This window comes from Mustela lutreola, chromosome 13 (genome assembly GCF_030435805.1).
Source record: "Mustela lutreola isolate mMusLut2 chromosome 13, mMusLut2.pri, whole genome shotgun sequence".
NCBI classification, from domain to species: domain Eukaryota; kingdom Metazoa; phylum Chordata; class Mammalia; order Carnivora; family Mustelidae; genus Mustela; species Mustela lutreola.
This window is the reverse complement of record NC_081302.1, coordinates 1,944,757-1,965,170: the sequence shown is the minus strand read 5'-3', so window position 1 is coordinate 1,965,170 and position 20,414 is coordinate 1,944,757. Positions and strand designations below refer to the sequence as shown.

Here is a 20,414-nt window from a genome sequence, read left to right as displayed (position 1 = left end):
GCAGACAAGGGTGGTTTTATTCCCCACAAAGGAGAGCACGTGGATTGTGTTTTTCTGCCGTTTTCTGAAAGCCCCGTGGGATGGAATGGCCGCCGCTCCCCATCGTAGCAAGTCTGCGGTGGATCGGACACCTGGGTAGGAAGAAGGGGGCTTGAAAGGGGCAGACCACGGTCGTCGCTTACTTCAGTATGTCCCCCTCGCCAGAGGGCGGCGCGAACGCCCCAGCAACGGGCGGTGCCGGGGAAGGGCAGGCAGTGTCCTGCGTGCAAGCCGGCGAGTGCTACCGCCACAGCGTTCCTTTCTGGGAACATTGTGTCTTTTAATTTTGATAAAATTTGCCAGATTCCTAGAAGGCATTTTAGAAATGACTTGATGATCTTATGCTTATAGTTTTTCCAAAAAAATAAATAAAGGCAGTTGAGGGAAGCCCTGGTTTCCTTTTGTAAACGCGGCAGATCCCAGCGTCCGGCTTCTACGCGGTTTTACGAAGCTGCTACGGTCCTTCGGCTCCCCCTCCGGCCACCGACTGTTTCTTCCTCTGGGCAGACCGGCCTCTCGGGAGACTCGTCCGTGGCCTCCCCCGCTTCTGCCCTGGCTCCCTGCCCGTGCCCACAAGTGAGGCTCCTCGTGTCTGGGCCACTCTGCCCCCTCCATGGCCCTGGCTGCCCCCGCCCCCCCCCACCCCACCCCCCCCCCCGTCTTGGAGAGACTCGCAGCGCGCCCCAGGCCCACCCTGCCGGGCTGACGTGGCTCCTGCCCTGCCCTGCCCTGCCCACAGCGCTGCAGGTGAGGACGGTGGGGTGAGGGTCCCCCAGTCCAGGGCAGCGGAATCTGGTACGGCTTTACTAAAGGGTTAAGAGTTGGAGTTCTCAGCGGTTGTCATGGGTCCCGGTGTCACTCTTGCTGTTTAAGCGAAGCCGGGACAGTAGCCCCGCTTCCCTCCAGCAAGGCGTCACCGTTGACAGCAGCAGACGTGTCTCAGCTGAAACACAGTGAGATCAGTGGGGTCGCTTGTCCTCAGGGGGGAACGGGACTCAGTGCTGGCACACGGGCTCTGGCTGAGCTTCGTGCTGCCCGGCTGCTAGGCGGCCCCGGCCCCGCAGGGGAAGTGAGGCGAGGCTCCAGCCGCCAGAGGAGCCCAGCGCCGACACTGCTGCTCCGTGGAGGGCCGGACACGGAAAACCGCACTGCCTGTGCTCGCAGCGGTCCGCCGGCTGAGGGCGGGGGACCTCGCCGGCAGGGGGCCGAGTGCAGGTGACGGGTGGCAGGGGCGGGTCACTGCGCGGCTGTGGGGTTTCTCCCTGGGCTGTGGCAGACGTTCTGCGGTGGGTCGTGATGGTCACAGACTCTGCGGGGGCCCTGAAGCCACCAACGGGGCACTTTGCGTGGTGAAGCGTCTGGCCCGAGTTGCAGGCCTTGGGCACCAGGCTCGCGTGTGGGGCTGTTAGAAGCCCTCCGCACATGGGTGCTACCATGGAGCAGGCGCCAGCGACACATTGGGCGCTGGGTCATCACCCTCGTGCTACGGACGAGGAGATCGTGGCCCGAGGAGGCCAGGTCCTATGGCTGATGATGAAGGGACCAAAGCCTGCTTACTTGTGACGTGAGCCGTGGGAGGGACGGGCACTGCCGGACCTGCAGGCTCCCCGCCAGATCCCAGGCTTTCCGGGCTGCTCTGGCTGGGGGCCCGGCTCCCAGCCCCGCCCCCCGTGGGCTGCCCTAGCTGTGTTTGTGCCCCTCTCCCCCGCAGCCTCTGCTCCACTCTGGCCTGGTTGTCCCGGTTTGCCGTCCCCCGCATCTTCCTGGGTCCCTGCTCTTGGGGTCCCAGGGACAGGTGTCAGCACAAGGCTACCCTGACTCCTGCCCCGCTCGCTGCCCTGGGCTGTCTCTGGCACCAAGGCAGCCCCTCAACCCTGGGGTCTGGCCGTTCGTGGCCTCCACAGTCTTCCTGCCATGGCCTCTGGCCTCTTTCCCACCTGCCAGTACCCAGCCCTCTCCCGTGGCCCCTGCTCCTTGCCCCAGAGGCCCAGGCATGGGAGACAGACAGTCACCTGGCACCTGCGCCTCCTTGCTCCTCCCACACCCTTCTCTAGACGGGGCACAGACCTCCCTCCCCTCCTCTTCTGGAGCCCCCACCCCGCCGAGACTGCCTCATCCAGGTTCTGTGACCCCAGCAGGCTTCTTCTCCAAGACACACAGATGGCTTTCAAGCCCACTGGCTGCTTGTCACACCCCTGGGACCTCAGCCCTGGCCAGACTGGTCCCCTTGATCCTCCGGTCTCCCAAATGCATGGCTTCTTCTTTAATCATGCTGGGCAGGCCTGACTTACCCCAGGGCCTTTGCACTGGCTGCTGCTTCAGGCTTGTATGCCTTCCCTCACTTCCTTTGCACACTGCTCAGAGGCTGCCTTGGCCTGAGGATGCTGGCTTACCCTGCCTAAGCAGAGAATCAGCCCCTGCTCCGTGCTCTGCTTTCCTCCCGTAACACATGCCTGACTTGATGTGGTCAGTCTCCTTCTGGGGGGATATTCCCTTAGGGTTGGGGTTTGCCTATTTTGCTCACTGTGGCATCCCAGCAAAGGTGGACACCCTATGAAGGACGACCCAGGAGCAAAGTCAGGCCTGTGTGTCCTGCAGGAAAGGGTCTTGGGTGGGGGGTTCGCAGCCCCACACCTTGTACTTGGGGCCCTTTCACTCCCCCTCGGCCCTGTGAGAACCCCGTCTGTCCTCCAGCTGCCAGTGTCACCGCCCTGCCCCGTCTATGTGATGTCATGGGCTTGTGTGACATCACAGCGGATAGGGCAGGGCTGCCACTGGCTCCACGCTCCACTGGTGGGAGCAGTGGAAGGAGGAGGTACCGGTTTCTCGTTTGATCCAAGGTTGTCCTCTTGGAGTGTAACAGGACTGCTCGGCTGAGGGGGCTTGGCTGGGGACATGGTTGCCAGGTGAGACCCCAGTCCCATGCTGCCTGGCCCCTCTGTTCCCGCACCGACCACAGCCACCAGTCGTCCCCCACCCCCCGTGAGGTCCCACCGATGCTAACCCGTTCTCTCTCCCAGGTTCCCTTGACCCCTCGTCTGCCCTCCGACTGTTACAATGAGATACGCACCCGAATTCAAGAAATCGCCCTCGCACCTCCTGAAGAAATTTGCAGGTAACGGGGAAGGGCTGCGGGGCCTGTCTCACCCCACAGTGGTGGCGGTCGGTCCCCAGGCTGAGCCAGGGAAGGGGGCAAAGGGATGCGGGAAATGCCGTGCAGCCTTCGCTTTCGCGCAAGTGTCCCCGTAGAGACCCCTGAGCCCGGGTGTTCGGGGTCAGAAACACGTGCAGCTGGCTCCCGGGGTCCGGGGTCAAAGATGTTTCCCTCTGATGTGCCGCTTGGACACGTCTGTCTCAAAATGTTTACTGTGAGAGCAAGTTCCTCTTACGGAGAAATAATTTCCAACAGGAAAGCCCACCTCCCCCATCCCAGGCGCCCGGGGTCTGCGGTCAGAAACTCCTATGGGGTGCCAGGGGGGACCAGGGCAGTGGCTCCGTGAGGCTGGGGGTCCGTGTGTGTGCACGTCCGTGTGTGGCCACGGAGGTTCACACGGGGGGTGCCCTGCATGGCCGAGGAGGGAAGGGCCGTTCCTACCATGCACATTTGCGTGCGACTAAATTTTTCTTCTCAAGGGGGCTTGTCTGCACACGTTATTTTTGTGATAAAAGATAAGAAAATAGAAGGAAAAATATTTTGGTTTCTTTGTTTGTTACTTTAAAAATTTTTTTCCTATATTTGGTTTGGAACCTGGGGTGACCGGGGAGGGTTCTGGGCTGGCCAAGCTTCAGTGAGACGCAGCTTTCCTGTTGCTCGGCAAGAATCCACTGGGGACTGGGCTCTCTTGCTCTGGACGCCCTTCCTGGGGCCAGTCTGGGGCGCTCCGTCATACACGGCAGGTCAGTAGGTCTGGCTCGAGACCCCAGGCCTGGGTCCGAGCTCCAATCCAGGCTGGGGGAGCTCACTGGAGAGGTGTGGCTTCTGATCCCTAAGGCCCAGGACACAGGAGGCAGGTGGCCTGCACCTGGGGGCACTTCGTGGGCTGCAGAGAGGGCTGGTCTGGAGTAGCCCCTTCGAGTCTCCTGGCAGAAGCACCTATGTGGGGGCCAGTGTGTTGTCCGGGCCTGGGAACGGACAGCCTGCCTCGCCTCTACGTCCAGGCTGTGAGACCGGTGGCCCCGGGGTGGGGGGGCTGGAGAGCAGGGCCCGCCCCCTTCTCCAGGAGTGGGCTGGCACAGGTTGGTCACTCAGGTTTACCAAGGAAAGCTGGGGTGCCGCCTGCGCTAACCTGCTTGGGACGGGAGGTCGTCTTCCCGGTCCTCGCTGACCTGCAGCAGGGCCCTGCTCCCCGGGCTCACCCCGACCCACCTGCATTTTGACCCTGAACTGCCGGTTGTCCAGTTTGCGGCAGGGAGTGAAGGCCGGCAAGTGACGGTGCAGCCCTGTCACCCCTGCAGGTCTCCACGTGGCTCTTCCCGTTCTGCCCTGAGACTTGTTGCTCAGCCGTGAGACGACCGCTGGTTTTGTCCAGCACCTGCCGGCAGCCTTCCTCCGGCCAGGCGTGGTGCTCCTGCTGTTGCAGGCTCCTTCTGCTGGGCACTGGCCCCTGGGGCCTGGGCAGGTGGGGGGGATGGGCAGGTGGGGGGCAAGGGGGCAGGGGAAGGCGGTGTTAACTCTGTGGGGACCCTGGCGCACCCCCAGCAGCGCTGCCTGCCCGGCGTTCCTGTCCTCAGGGGTGGGCTTCAGTTCCCCCGTGTCTGGACGGTCCTCCTGCTGTCAGCCAGGGCAGGGGCGGTGACGCTGAAGGCTTGCCCGGGAGCGAACAAACTGCCTGAAGGAGCAAGTGAGGGTCCAGAGGGGATAGACGGCCGCCTCAGATGGCGCCTCAGATGGCCGCCTCAAGACGGGCTGGCCGGGGCAGGCAGCGGGGGCCTGGCCGTCTTCTCCTCTGCCCACCGTACCCCAGCTCGCTGCGCCCGGCAGTTGTTTGCTGTGCAGGTGTGGGGAGACCGAAGGGCTGCTGGGGGCACATCTCAAGTCCACCTAGCAAAGCAGGGTGCTGGCCCCGGGGCTCAGTTCCACGCCATTGAGACGGTGTCCTGTTGAGGGCAGAGAGCGAGCCAGTGGGTCCCCCTGACCCCCGACTGAGCAGCACCCCTGGGGATAATAGTCCTGGGCTAGGGTCTCGTGGTGGAAAGAAGGCCAGGTGCCTTCTGGCCAAGCTCCGAAGACTGACCTCCTGCCCTGGTGCTCTGGGGACCGACTGCTCTTCCACACTCTTCTGTAAGCAGCCAGAGCGGGAAGTCCCAGTCCCCTGTGTTCCCATGTGGGGAATGACATGGAAGAAAATACACATTATGAAGAAACATAGGCCTCGCCAGCTTGTTTGCTGCCCGTGCTGTTGGCTGGAATGATCCTTGGTCGTGACGGAGCACCTTCGAGACCCCTCGGTCCCCTGGCTCTATGAAGACAGTGGGGTGATGGGAACCCCAGCTCTCCTGCTCAGCTGCATGGTCTTGGGTCTCCTGGAACTTTCTGGACAAGGTGGAAAGGGCTGAGTGCACTGGTGTTTGCTGCCACGCTGGCTGCCATCTTGTGGGGTCCTTGCTCTCAATTGTGTGGGAGCTGCCACAGGTACGGTGGTGGCTGTGCTCCCCATGTCGCCACCACGAGGGCCTGGGCGGGCTCCGTGCAGCCCGGACCCCACCTGAGGCAAAGCTGGGCACGGCTGGCATACCTTAAAAGGATGGCTTGCAGGGTGACTGAGCACTGGGTGACCCTGGGAAGCAGGGGAGGCCAACCCTACCTGGCCGGGGAGCCGGGCTCTGGGAGAGGCAGTGGTGCAGGAGGGTGACCGCGGGCGGCTTCGTCCCCTGACCCTGCCCGGCCCGGTGCTGCCGTGTCTGCAGTGGCTTTCGGAGGCAGGAGGGACGGTGGGTTTCTCTGGAGCTTTCGGAGGCAGGAGGGGCGGTGGGTTTCTCCGGAGCCCCCGTGTCTGAAGGACGGTCAGTGCTGGAGAAAGGGCTGGGTGTCCTGGAGGCCGCCGCGTCCCTTTCCCCTCGCGCCAGGAACCCCCAGCTGGGTCGGGCCAGACGCTGCTGCTGCCCCGGGGACTCCCGTGTCCTCCAGCAGGAAGCGCGTCAGTAGCCGGAGCCGAGCGGCGCGGAGACGGGTCGCCCGCGGTCCGGGTCCTCGCCTGCTTGCTTTTGCTCAAAGCTGACATTTTACGTTCAGGCCTTCTGAATCGACTTTTGAATTCTGGAATCCTCTTCAGCCTGAGCTGCTAATCCTCTCCCCGTGTGCGTCCCGGTGACCGGAGCTCGCGGTGCGCCCGGCGCCCCGACACCCACCACACCAGGTCTCCGTTCTGCGTTTCTGTCGCAGCGCGTGGAGCCCGGCGGGCCCTGCAGAGACGCGCGATGGCCTCAGCGGTCAGAGGGCCCCGCGTCCCTCTCTGGAGTTCGCGGGGTGTGATTCTGTTCAGAATCTCATTCAGACCTTCCAGTCGGATCCGATGATGCATGATTAAAAACACCACAGGCCCCCACGCCCACCCCCTCCCAGCCCTCGGGCCTGCAACTCCTGGGGGGCTCTTCTCGTGCTGATGGCTGTGTGTCTGCTTTCCAGTGTGTGACATTCCTCTCTACGACATCTGTGACTACAACGTCACCAGGGACCGCTGCAAGGAGCTAGGCTGCTGCTTTTACAAAGGCGTGTGCTACGAGAAGGCGGTGCCCAGTGAGTACTGTGCCGGCCCCCTGCAGAGCCGCTCCGGAGGCCCACGGGCCCTGGAGGTCCACGGGCCCTGGAGGTCCACGGGCTGTGTCCCTCCCCGGGCCCCCCTGCCGGGGCCGGCCTTGGTGGTTCCCTGGTTCCATCACTCTGGTGTGTGAGCGGGAACAGCCAGCTTTGGGGTCACTGAATGGGACAGAAGCCCCCGAGGACGTTCGCTCCTGGGTAGAATGGACCTGGAAGGGTCTCGGGGAGACCCCGGGCATGTAGGGATGTAGAAGCAGCTGGCTCTGGGCGGGGCTGGCCGCCGGCTGTGTGCAAGGGCCATGGGGCTTCTCTGCAGCCTTGTCAGGGACAGCAGAAAGCCCTCACCCCGTGTGTCCGGGGTGTGGTGGGGCCGGCGGGGCGTCCTGAGATGGCGAGGCCATGGGAGCAGGGAGAGGCCGCCGCCCTCGGAGCAGGGTCCCCCGGCGGCTGTGAGCGGGCCGCGCCGGGGACAGGACTCACAGCTGAGTGCGAGAGCGGCGTGCGGGCCAGGTGGCAAGCTGGAATGTCCTGCGGGAAGGGGTCTTCTCCTTAGGCTGTCTGGGGGTTTGCTCCTGCTTTAGAGCTTTCTGGGCCCCTAGAATTTTCCGAATTAGTATTTCCAAACCCTCATGAGATTCACTTGGTGACTGATGTGTTTTCTTGCCCTGTTTGCGGCCCTTTTTAGAAATGAGAGTGCTTGGCTCTGGGAGGGTTTGGAGAGGAATGAAGGAGCGTGTGGTGCGGGGTCGCCTGCGCAAGACCTTGCCAGAGAGGAGGAAGGTGCCCCCCACAGAGAAGCTGGCCATGGCCACGGGCGCTCAGCAGCGCCTATGCTGTGGGGGAATGGGACCCGGGCCCTCCCTGTCCCAGGCCACCCTCCTCTGCCCTCACCTCCCCAGTGGATAAAGGCACACTTGTGTGGGGAGCCTGGAAAGGTTTCTTGCGCTCTCCTCTGAGCCCCAGGTGGGCTGAGCCCTCGGAGGTGAGACCCAGAGTAAGCCCTTCTTCCCAGACGTGGGAAGGCCTAGGAAGTCAGAAATGCTTGTGACTCACAGGGTGACCTACGGGGTGACCCACAGGGCTGCCTGATCCCACAGACTGAAAGCCCTAAGCCAGCTCCTTGTGCGAGAAGAAGTGACATTCTGCACAAAAGGGTCGAAGAATGTAGAGCATGGGCAGGATCGTGGCTCGCTTTACGGTGAAGATTTGGCCCTTAGGGCAAAAGAGGAGGAAGTCTGGTTCTCAGAGGTGAAATCAGAGGCCTCAAGAAACGCCACTAACAGCTAAGAAGATTATCTGGTGGTGATTTCTCCTCCAAATGTGGAGCTGGAAGACTTGGGACCAGACTCTCCCCGCTTCTCTCTGCCCCGGGAGCCCCGAGCAACCCTAGATTTCCCTATACCTGTACCTTTCTCAGTACCTGTAGATTAGAAACAACTGGAAATTACCTCTTTTTTGATCATTTTTATTGAGGTAGATTCTCGTACCATAAAATTTACCCCTTGAAAGTGTACAGTCTAGTGGGTTTCAGTTGTGCAGCCATCCCCGTCACTTCTAGAACATCCGGATTAGCCCTGAAAGAAGTCCTGTGCTCACCCACCAGACAGCCCCAGTCCCCCGCCCTCGGCCCCTGGCGGCCACCGATCTGTCCCTGTGGGTCTACCTACTCTGGACATTTCACATTAATGGAATCGTATAACCTGTGACCTTGTGCATCCGGCTGCTTTCACATGTTTTCAGGATTCATCATGTGGAGGCAGGTGTCGCACTGCGTTCCTGTTATGGCTCAGTAATATCCCGTGGTACGCATAGACCACATTTTGTTTGCCCACGAGTTAGCTGATGGAGATTTGGGTTGTTCCCACTTGTTAGCTACTAGGGACGTGTGCGTGTCAGTTTTTGCACGAACACGTGGATTTGCATTCCGAGCATTTCCTTGGGTATTCACCAGCCGAGGAATTGCTGGGTCCTTTCTCAACCAGGCTTAAAATGTTTAAAGAACCGCCAAACTCTTTCCCACAGTGGCCGCATTGTTGGACAGTCTCAGCTTCAGGACCTGAATTCCAGTTTCTCCGGATCCTCAGCAATACGAGTTGTGTGTCTTTTCGACGATACCCGCCGGGTATGACGTGGCGTCTCTCTGTGGTTCGGATTGTCCTCCTCTGATGAGTGAGGATGTTGTGTATCTTTGCACGGGCATTTGGCCATTTGTGCGTCAATCTCTGAAGAAGACCGTTTACATTTCTTGCCTGGTGTTTAACTGGGTTAATTGTCTTTTTATTGTGGTGTTGTAAGAGCTCCATATATATTTCGGATAGTAGCCCTTTGTCAGATAAGTGATCTGCAACTACTTCCTCCCCGTCTGGCGGTCCTCTTTTCACTGTGTTGATAGTGTCTCTTCGAAGCACGGTGTTTTTTAGTTTTAATGGTGCCTCGTTTATCTATTTGTTCTGTGGTCGCTTGTGCTTTTGGTGTCATAGCTCAAAAACCATGGTCTACTCTGAGGCCACAAAGAATTACATCTGTTATTTTCTAAGCGTTTTATGGTTTTACTTATATGTTCATGTCATTGGTCCATTTTGACTTAATTTTTTTTTCACAGTGTGAGGCAGGGATCCAGTTTCATTCTTTTCCATGTAGACTTCCAGGTGTCGTAGCATCACTTGTTGGGAAGACTCTTCTCTCCCACTGAACCGCTTTCAGTCCTTGTCTAACGTCAATTGCCCGGACGTGTGAGGGTTTATTTCTCCACTTGATTCCACTAAGCATGTACCACACCACTTTGATTGCTGTAGCTTTATAATAAACGTTGAAATTGAAAAGCAGGACTCCTCCAATTTTGTTCTACTTTTTCAGGATTGTTTTTAGTACTATGGGTTCTGTGCATTTCCATATTAGGATCAGCTTATCAATTTCTGAAAAAAAAATGCCATCTGATATTTTGATGGGGATTGTGTTAAATCTGTAGATGACTTGTGGGTGGGATATTGCCCTCTTCATATAATGTTAAGTATTCTAACCCATGAACAAGGGGATGTCTTTCCATTTATTTAAGTCTTCTTTAATTTCTCTCAACAATATTGTGCTGTTTTCAGTGTACCAATCTTGCATTTCTTTTGTTCAATTTATTAGTATTTTATTCTCCTGGTGTTATTGTGAGTGGATATATCTCTTTAATTTGATTTTTAGACTGTATATAGAATTGTAGGTATATACACAAGAGAATTGAAAGGTTGCTAGAACTGGTTTTTATATTGTGGTCTTACAGGCTGCCAAATTCTTGGACTCATGTGTTAGTTCTACTCATTTTTAGTTGATTACTTAGGATTATCTCGATACCCGAGTGTATCATCTGCAAATAGAGATCACGTTACTTCTTTCTTTCCAGTGTAGTGAGTTTTATTTCATCTTCTTGCTTACTTGCCCTGGTTAGAAACTCTAGTGCATGAGGAACAGAGCTGGTGAGAATAGACCTCCTTATCTGCTTCCTGGGCTCAGCAGGAGCTTTTCAGTGTTTCGTGGGTAAGGAGGCTGGTAGCTATGGGTCGTACCAAAGGCCAGGTTGAGTAAGCTCCTTTCTCTTCCAGTTTCCTGGGTGTTTTTATTGTGCAGGGATGTTGGATTTTATCAAACGCTTCGTCTGCATCTGCTGGATACTCTGGTCTTTATTACTCGTGTGGGTTTGAGGTTCCGTCTAGTATCCTGCCCTTGCTCCCGTTTGATGCTTCCTGTACGACAGTTCTGCTCCTGATGAATTTCTCAGTTCCTGTTTGGGACTGTCTGAACTTGTCCATTTGGGGGAGGATAGCGCTGCAGTATATACAATTCCTGATTGGCAGGCTTTTCCTGTCAGCACTTTGACTGTGTTATCACCTTGCCTTCTGGCCTCCGTGATTTCTGGTGAGGGACCCACTGTCACTCTTTAGGTTTCTTCATATACATCATGTTGCTTCTCTTTTTCTGTTTTCAAGATTCTCTGTCATTTGACTATTATGTATCTAGGGGTGGAGCTCTTTGAGTTTATCCTGATCATCAAATTCAGGAAATTTTTGCTATTTCTTCAAATATTATTCTCTTTTCTCTCCACTCCCTCTGGGACTCCCATTGTGCATATTGGACCGCTCCATGGTGCCCCACATGTCTCTAAGGCTCCGTTAACTTTTCCTGATTCTATTTTCTGTTGCTCGAAGAGTCTCAACCGATCTATCTTCAGCTTTGCAGTTTCTTTCTTTTGCCTGCTCAAATCTATTGAACTCCTCTAATGATATTTTCATTTCTGTTACACTCTCAACTCCAGAATTTCTATTTTTTTCCTTAAAAAAAGTAGTTTCTGGGCCACCTGGGTGGGTCAGTGGGTTAAGCCTCTCTACCTTTGGCTCAGGTCATGGTCTCAGGGTCCTGGGATCAAGCCCTGCATCAGGCTCTCTGCTCAGCGGGGAGCCTGCTTCCCTCTCTCTCTGCCTGCCTCTCTGCCTACTTGTGATCTCTCTCTCTCTCTATCAAATAGATAAATAAAATCTTTTTTTAAAAAAAGGTAATTTCTATGTCTGTATTGGTACTCTCTATCTGGTGAGATATTCTCCTACTTTACCTCTTCCAACATAGTTTCATTTGGGTTTTTTTTGTTGTTGTTGTTTTGTTTTTATTTGAAGTAACTTATTTATTTATTTTAAAAATATTTTATTTATTTATTTGACAGAAGAGAGAGATCACAAGTAGGCAGAGAAGCAGGCAGAGAGAGAGGAGGAAGCAGGCTCCCCGCTGAGCAGAGAGCCCGATGTGGGGCCTGATCCCAGGACCCTGAGATCACAACCTGGGCCAAAGGCAGAGGCTTTAACCCCCTGAGCTACCCAGGCACCCCAAGACGTAGCTAATTTAAAATCTTTGCCTAGTGAATCAACATCTGGTCATGCACAGGGACAGGTTTTTGTGTGTGTTTGTGTATGTGTGTGTGTATTCTTGCTTGTTTCTTTGCACATCTAACTTTTTAAATTGAAAACTAGACATTTAAAAATATGTGGCAACTCTAAAAATCATATTTTCCTGACTCCCCAAAGTTGTTGTTAGCATTGTTCAATGACGTTTCTGCACTAGTTCCAAAAAGTCTGTATTGTGTGTAGTATGTGACCATTGAAGAGACTGCTTGGTCGGCCTACTGCTCAGCTAATGACTGGAAAATCTGCTTAGGTTCTTGGAAACCATAAGTGTCAGTCTTTGTATGGCGACTCTTTGTGTGTGTTGAGGTGCACCTTCAACATTCAGCCAGATAGTTTCCAACTGTGCCTTTATCTTTTCGCGTGCTTACACAGAGCCTCACGATCCGCCAGAAGTGAAAGTTTAGGACCTTCTCAGCTGTTTTCAAAGTATGTGCATCGTACTTTGGGCTTGGGCATGCCCATTACCTTCTAGATCCCAAGAATATGTCACAGCTTTTCAGACCTCCCTGCAGACAGGTAATTCCCCAGATTTTCCTCTTAAACTTTCTGGTCGGCTTATTATCTACCCCCAACTGCTATCTGCCATTTTAGCCATCATGATTTTTAACAGTTGCCTCTGATTGTTTTCGACAAATGCCTGAGAAGTTGTTCCTACTAGATTAGCTCTAAGTCGTGCCAAATAAAGAAAGCCTTGCAAGTGAGATCTTCTGGTGAAGTACTGGATGGACCAAATAATGACAGTTCTTTGGGACTGGGCTGTGAAGAAGCTCCAGCCCTGGTCTGCCTCCTTCAGTGATGCCAGGCTACTAGTTGTCACCATGACTGTGGGCTGTTGGTTCAAGACTAGCAGAGAATTGGAGGTGAACAAAAGTGGGAATAGGGCAAGTTAAAATTTCTCCATTTCCCTGTTATTGACATTCATGTGTTCATCTGCAAACTTTTGATTGGGTAATTTTCAGAGTTCTGAAAAGTTTATTATAAATTCTGATAAATCTGATAAAATTCTCATAAAAGCTAGTCTTCTCATTGGTTTTATGGAGGGGGGTTTTGGGAGGGGATGGCTCCTTTTCTACCCTTCTTTTTCTGATGCCACACTAAAAATTAATTCCAGACTTTTTTAAAAAAAGATTTTATTTATTTATTTGATAGAGATTACAAGTAATCAGAGAGGCAGGCAGGGAGAGAGGCAGGGAGAGAGGAGGAAGCAGGCTCCCTACTGATTGGAGAGCCCAATGCGGGTTCGATCCCAGGACCCTGAGACCATGACCTGAGCTGAAGGCAGAGGCTTTAACCCACTGAGCCACCCAGATGCCCCTTAATTCCAGACTTTAATGAACCTCGGGTCTGGTTGCACACAATTGGGTGGTAAAAGCTGCAATGAGACATAGCACTTTGTCTTTAAAAGAGTTTATTGTCCTGCACGTCTCTCATTGTGAAACGCACAACCTATAGCCAGAATCCCATGTGAACCATCTTTTCGAGCCCCATGTCTTCCTGTGTGCAATGGCTTATTGATTCGTAGCTTGTTCTCTGGGGTATATGACTGCTCTTCTTGAGTTGGGGTCACGGCCCTGGGTTGTGGTTTGGCCATAAGTTGTTGCTTTTTGCATTTGTCATCTCTGTCACTTTGTGGCATCAGTGGTTTGACACACACATCTTGGCATTGGAGGGCCAGGTCAAGTACGTCGTGGAGCTTTCCTTCTTGGCTCCAGTGTCGGAAGCACTTGTGTATCTTAGTTTTTCTGAGATGTTTACCATTTGGGACTTCTAAAAGCAGAAACATTCACATCCAAAGAACATTTGAATCTGTTCTTTCGGTCTTCCACATTTGAAGGGCAGAAGACATTCAGTTTCTCAGTCAGGTCTCAAGTGTGGCCATCGTCTTTGGTTGTCTCCCCGGTTTCCTCACATCCCAATGGAACAGCCCCAACGGCACAGGTGGTGAGATGGGTCCTTGAAGGCAGACTGTGGCTAGGGAGAGCACATAGGATCAAGCTGCTGCCACTTCTTTTCCCATCTGTCCCTCCCCCGAAATTTCTTCTCATGAGAATTTTATGAACAAGTTAGCTCTTTTGTACATGTTTATGTATGATCCAAACATAACGTGTATTAGTAGTACTACCTTATGCCCATAGCTCTTTTGGAAGATGAGCCTTATTCCTTATAGCACCTTACCTATTAGTGTCTATAAGGAACCCCAAAAAGAACACCAACTCTTAAGAATATTTTGTCCAGGAAGAGTGTTCATTGCTCTATAAATAAGTACGTCATTTTTGCATAACTCTCTTTCTATCCTTTCAGAGTTTTAATAAATGAATTGTGTGGGCTGGGCTTTTCCTTGGCTTCTGACTTCTTTTAGGCTCGAGAGGTTGAGCCATCTGTGGGAAGAGTCTGGGCCGTGAGCCCTACATTTAGGTTTTCACTGCTCCCTCAAATTATTTTTCATTTCCTTGACATCTTTCTCATTCAAGACGGCAAGTGAACCTTTGTGCCGTGTAAGTTGTAGCATTCAGTGACAGGGTATTATGAGTTCTTTGTGCACATAATTCCATGTTATGAAAACCTTTCACCAACTTCTTAAATTGGCTGGTTTGAAGTGCACATTGTATTACGGCATAATCTGTATGATTAAGAATATGAACTTGGGGAATTAGCATTAGATCTTTGAGAAAGAATTGGGAATTCTAGGAGAATGACTTGCCTTCATTCCTCAGTCTTGATTCAGGACACATTATTTAACATGTCACTTCTGAGCGTGTGGCTTCTGTTGCTTCATGGGACTCGCTGAGATGATTTGAAAACTTTTAACTGTATCTGGGGGTGAAATTACCAAGAGATTCCTTAAAGAAAAGAATGCTTTCCTCCGTGGTTGCTAGTTGTCAGTGACCAATCATAATATTGAATTTATGGTAAATCGTACATGTTGTCAGTAGGAAACTGTGTGCGGGTGGATCCTGTGCTGAGAGGATCACAGACACTCAGTCTCTGCCTCCAAGAACTTGACACCAAAGACTGAAGATGCTTCCATGTGTAAAGACGTGGAAGATATGATGACAATCGGATGTTCCAGCACTGCCCACGTGTGTGTCTTTTTCATGGCTTCACCCACATAAATTTCGAATTTACTCCCAAGAACCAGGATACAAAATCACACTAAGGAACTGGGATTCAGGACTTTGAGGGCTCCCTTCTTGTCCCTTCAAAGCTCCTGGTTTGGTCATTTCCTTTCAGTTCATTCACCATCATTTAAGTGCACTTCTCTGTGCCAGGCCTTTGCCACACTGTTGGATTAATTACTTATGCTGTGTGACAAACTGCCCAGGACTTAGTGGCCGAAAGCAGTAGCTGAGAGCCTTAGCTGGGTGGAGTGGGCTTGGTGACTCACGAGGCAGCGGTCATCTGAAGGCTGGACCGGGGCTGGAGGGCCTGCTCTGAGATGGCTCGCTTGGCTGGTGAGTGGTACTTGGGGTTAACAGGAAGCCCTTTTCTGTGACGTGAGACCTGCTTGCCTGTCCTTAAGACATGGTGATGGCCTCTTCCTAGAGCAGGTGGCCTGAGAAAGCCAGGTAGAAGCCACAGTGACTGTGACCTAGCCCCAGCAGTCACACCCTGCCCAGTGCCCTTGGTTCAGAGGTCAGCCCTCTGTAATGTGAAAGCATCTACACTCGGATGTGAATCCCAGGAAGTGAGCATCCTGCAGGCCGTCCTGGGAGCTGGTTCTCGCAGCCCTAGAGATGGCAAGAGGAACTGAGGTGAACACATTCCCATAGGCAATGCGTCACCGAAAGGAATAAGCCTGCTGATCAGAACAGAGCCTTCAGCAAGCATCTTGCCACCTGGTTCGTTGCAGTGGTGTGCTGGCGACCCCACAGACCGGGTCCCACTGCCCGCTCCATCCTCTCCCTGACGGACCCTTGACCATGCAGTGCCCGGTGTATGCCTGACCCTCACTTACTGAGCTCAGATCAATAGGGGAAAATGAAGCATTTGGGCTGCCATCATGGGGCTTTTTGGCTTCAACTCCCTTCAGCCTTCTGACCTCAGCCCCCATATAAAGGGTCTTGGAGGCCCGTCCATTCCCCGAGACCCTCTGGGTTGGTTCAGGGAAAGCAGCTGCCTTGGGAATCCCCCTCTTGTATCTTCGAGGCCGCTTTCTCTGCAGCTACTGCTTACCTTCTGTTGTGGGTCAGACTTTTCTCCCCCCGCCCTCCCAGCGAAGTGTTGATGGCCAAACCTCTGGTCCCTGTGAATGTGACCTTAGTTAGAAACACCGCCTTTGCAGCTGTGAGTAGTTAAGGTGAGGTCCCCCTGGAGTAGCGTGAGCTCCAAATCCAATGGGGCCAGCATCCTTATAGGAGACAGAGACGCCCAGAGCAGACAGGAAGGAGAGGGCCAGGTGAAGACAGCGTCACAGAGGGAAGCTGCCACGTGATAGCAAGACCCAGAGCCGGGGGATGTATGTACAAGCCAAGGGCTCCGGGGAGCTCAGGGCCAGCAGGAACTGGAGAGGCAGGGAGGCACCCCTGAGCCCTCAGAGGGTCACCATTGTGGGCTTCTGCCTGCACAGCTGTGGCCACAGCTTTCTGTTGTTGGAAGCCACCCACTGGTGCTACTGTGTTACGTCAGCCTCAGCACGCGCATGGAGCTCCCAGGGACATGGCATCCCACGACGTCGCGGCTGGTGAAGCGTGGGTGCACATGGTTTTGGGGTGGTGGTGAGCAAACTGAAGCAAATCCTGTCCCTCGAGGTGGGGGTTTGCAAAGAAGCCAGTTTGTGCCCTTTGGAAGAGCAGAAAGCAGTGAGAGACGAGGCAGACAGTAGGAAAAGTGTAGGGACCCCCGTGCGCAGACTGCACGCCGGGCGCCATGGCCAGAGCGCTCCCTGCATCCCGTCTTCCATGTCCATACCTCCGCCTGATGGAGAGGGTGTCGGTCACAGGGCTTCCACTGAGCGGGCTCCTGGGGGCTGCCTGGGCACGAGGCCCCCGGGACATGGCCCCCGGCTCTGCCTGAGCCCTGAGCCCAGGAGCCACGGACCCCAACCATCAGTCCCAATGGGAGAGGCTCCTGCGGTGGAGGGTCCCCTGGGTAGGCTGGGCCATGCCCTCTCCTGCGTCCCCCGGGGTTGGAAGGGGGCCCAGAACTTTCCCACAGATGGGAGCACGGGCCTAGGGGCCGCACCCCAAGAGTCACCGTGAAGGCCCAGGCTCTTCTGTTGGGGCAAGTCTAGAGAAGACAAGTCTAGGGGACAGCAGAAAACCCTCATTAATAGAGACGCTCAGCCAGTGGAACGTGTCCATCAGCCAAGAAGGCTTCTGCTTTTGTTCAGTCTTGCGATAGCTCCGCCGAATGTTGAGGAACCGTTTCTGGGGAGTTGGGGCAGGGGGCCCAGCTCCTGGGCAGCAGAGGAGCTTTTCTGGAGAAGAGACGAGGGCGCGGTCTGTGCCATTGTCCTCACGGGCCACCTGCGACTGCTCTTTGCGTGGCCCACATGGAGTCTTGTGCAGCTGGGGAGCCTTCGAGCCCTCAGCCGTGTCCGCAGGGGAGGTGGTGTAGGAGAGGCTGCGGGCCGCAGGGGGCGGGCACCCCCGACTTGGGCGTGAGGTCCGACTTCATGAGGGAAACTGTTTTCCAGTCTACGTGCAGGTCTTCTCTGCCTTGATCGTGGTCATCGCTGGGGCCTTCGTCATCACTATCATCTACAGGTCAGTCGGTCCTCCACGAACACACCTGCGAACGTGCGGGATGCGCGGCGGCGAGGCGCGGGTGCGGGCGGTCGGCAGCCAGAGGGGCCCAGCAGCTCCCCCGGAGCTCCCAAGGACGTCCCCCAGCAGTTACGGAGCTCCCACCTGGTTCGCATCCTGCTCGCCCCCGTCTGCCCACGAGAGGGTGTGGGGATCCCTGCCTGGGGTGTCTGCAGGGTGCTCTGTGCTGTGAGTCATGGTGCAGACGTGCTCCAGACACGAGTCTCCCCTCTTGTTTCGGTGGTGGGGACACAAGCCCATGGCAGCTCGTGGTTACTCATGGTCAGAGCCTGGATACATCGTCGCCACTCAGGGCTGAGGGGCCCCAACACGAGCCCCCTTATAAACAGAGAGAAGCCACGGAGACTGGTCACGTCGCTCTGTCCAGCAGCAAAGAAAACTACTCCCCGCTGTGAGCGGTGCCAGCTGACATCTTGAGGGACCTGCCTGCCCTGTTGTCGCCCTTGGGCGCCAGGATGCCATGTAGGACGGCGTGTGTAGAGCACGTGTCAGAAGCTGAAGTGGAACAGCTGAGGCGAAGCCCGAGTCCCCCTGCTGTAGGGACACGTCGTGGTGAGGGACCAGATGACCTGTTGAATGGTCCACCTTCAACTTCTCTCTTCCCGTCAGGGTTGTTCAAGAGAACAGGAGAGAAAAGGAAGTGCCCACAGACGTCCCTCCATCTCCCAAGTCCAGCATGAAAGAAGAGACGGCGCCGTCAGGCGAGGAGGAAGCCTCCAAGCCCCCGAGCTCAGAGCCGCAGGCCACGAGCGAGAGCGTCAGGGAAGGGCACAGTAAGTCAGCAGGCCGTCCCAGCACAGGGCGCGGCGGTGCTCCCCCAGAGACCCCGGCGGGGCCAGGCATGCCCCGGGGCGGGCAGGGCGGAGAGGTGTGTGGGCAGCTGCGGTGCTGGGCAAGTCCGCACCCGCAGACCCAATCGGACACTTCCTGGCTGGGGCATGGGGACCCGGTTGCCACCGTGAGAGCCTGATGGTCTGGTGGTGGTGGCTCCAGCCCTGGCACCTTTGCTTTTGTGGATTTATCGATGGTCTCAGGACAGGAGGGCTCTGCCAGTTGCTGGTTGCTTTTCACAGGGGGACGTGTGGCCAGGTTAGGGAAGGAAGCGCCCCGTGCCCTCAGCTGTGCCTCGGGCGGTGTCTGTGTGGACGCGAGCTCTCTGGGCCGCTTGATTCCCAACAGTCGCAAAGACTCGGTTTCATCGGGGCCACTGGGGAAAAGGGGCAGGAAGAAGGGGCCTGCCTAGACGTCCCCTAGGGTCTGTGGCCTGCCCCTGCCGAGCTGTCTGAGCCCCACGGTGCTGCCCGCGGGCAGGACATGCGCCCCTCCTCAGGGGCTTTCTGCAGAGTGAGGCCATGAGAAGTGGAGACACTTCTTGGGTGACAGGGGACAGGGCCGACAGACCATTGGCCAGCCTTGTCTTGGATTAGATCATGGCCACGTAGATGTGTTGCAGACCTGAGGACATGGCCTCGGGATTGCTGAGCGTGCTCTGCAGAAACCCCCCTGACCTTCACTGCAGCCTCCTTGACCATAATGGAAGAGACCGACGACTGAGGGCGTGACGGAGCCAAAGTGCAGGTCGGCAGAGGCGCCCACCGGGAGGGCCCAGCCGGCGAGCTGCCACGAAGTGTGCGATGGGAAGAGCACAATGACAAACAGTAAAGGTATTTTCAGTGCTTCCGCTTGCGTGTTGTCATGGTCACAGCGGCCTTTCTCTCTCCAGACAGACCTGGCCCGTGGGTGCCAGGACGCTGACTGGGAGCTGTCGGCAGCCGGCCGTGCTGCCCGCGACCGCTGCTGGAGCCCGGCCAAGCCACCGTGCCACTTCTCGGAATGCAGGCTGCGCCCGCACGGGGTGGGCTTGTCGCCCCAACTCATGCGGGGTCCGGACCTGCCCAGCAGCGAGCCGTGCAAGGAAAGGCACGGCGTCCGCCTCTGGGAGGCCCAGGCCACCTGCTGCAGCTTCCTCCCGGCCCTCTTCCAGGGCGGAATGCGCAAAGGTTCCCGAGGGACGGGCAAGCGCTAACCGGGCGGGGGGATGCGGCCCAGGGAGCCCCGTGGTCTTGGAGAATCTCTGCCTTTTACCTTGAAAACTTGTGTTCTCCAGAGTAGCTGCAGCTCATGTGTGCGTATGTTGTAGGCCTAGTGTGTATATCTGTGGGCGTGCACGAACACATGTGAGTGCACGTGTGCAAGTATATATGGGTGTGTGTGCATGTACACACAGGTGCACACATGTACGTATGTGCACAGGTGCACACGTGTGTAAGCACGTGTGTGTTCACAATGCAGGCATGGGCCTATGTGCGAGTGTGCACAGGGGTATGAATGCACACATGGGTGTGTGTACTTGTATGAGCGTGCACACACATGTCTGCATGTGTGCACGATTGCAGCTCACACATGCACGAGTGTGGACACACATGTGCACACACACGTGTCCATGCATGCACGTGTGTGTTTGTGTGCACATATATGGGTGTGCCCATGTGTGCCCACGTGGGGACTGCACGCAGGTGTGTGCATATAACCACAGTGTGCACATGCACGGGTGCGCGCGTGTGCACACGTGTGGACGTGCATGGGTATATGCAGTACATCCGCATGTGTGCACAGATGTGGGTGTGCACACGTGTGTATACATGTTAACAATCCAGTTGAGCAGACACACAAAGGTGTGACTGCTCTGCACCGATCCAGGCAGCAGGTGAAGCCCAGGGGGCCAGTGGGTGGGGCTGGACAGGCAAATGACCACGGTTAGTACTTGATCACACACGCACTCAAGTCTTCCCTCACCCCACAATGTGGTGAGGCCAGTCTGTCCCTCAGGGCAAGGGGAGACACTGGTCTCTGGTCCCATGATGTCAACCTGACTGGGGCGCAGGAGGCTCAGATATTTACTCGAGCGTAATTCTG

The 20,414-nt window shown here is 55.5% G+C and overlaps 1 protein-coding gene across 1 annotated transcript; it reads left to right on the top strand.

Annotated features, from left to right (window-relative positions):
* Positions 1 to 2,770: 2,770 nt before the first annotated feature.
* On the top strand, positions 2,771 to 19,315 carry TEX29 (testis expressed 29). The gene is made up of 6 exons (XM_059144552.1): positions 2,771 to 2,945; positions 3,060 to 3,154; positions 6,665 to 6,775; positions 17,369 to 17,438; positions 18,108 to 18,271; positions 19,018 to 19,315. Exons 2-6 carry the CDS (start codon positions 3,097 to 3,099, stop codon positions 19,050 to 19,052), a joined length of 438 nt encoding a protein of 145 aa, XP_059000535.1. The 5' UTR covers positions 2,771 to 2,945; positions 3,060 to 3,096; the 3' UTR covers positions 19,053 to 19,315.
* Positions 19,316 to 20,414: the final 1,099 nt, after the last annotated feature.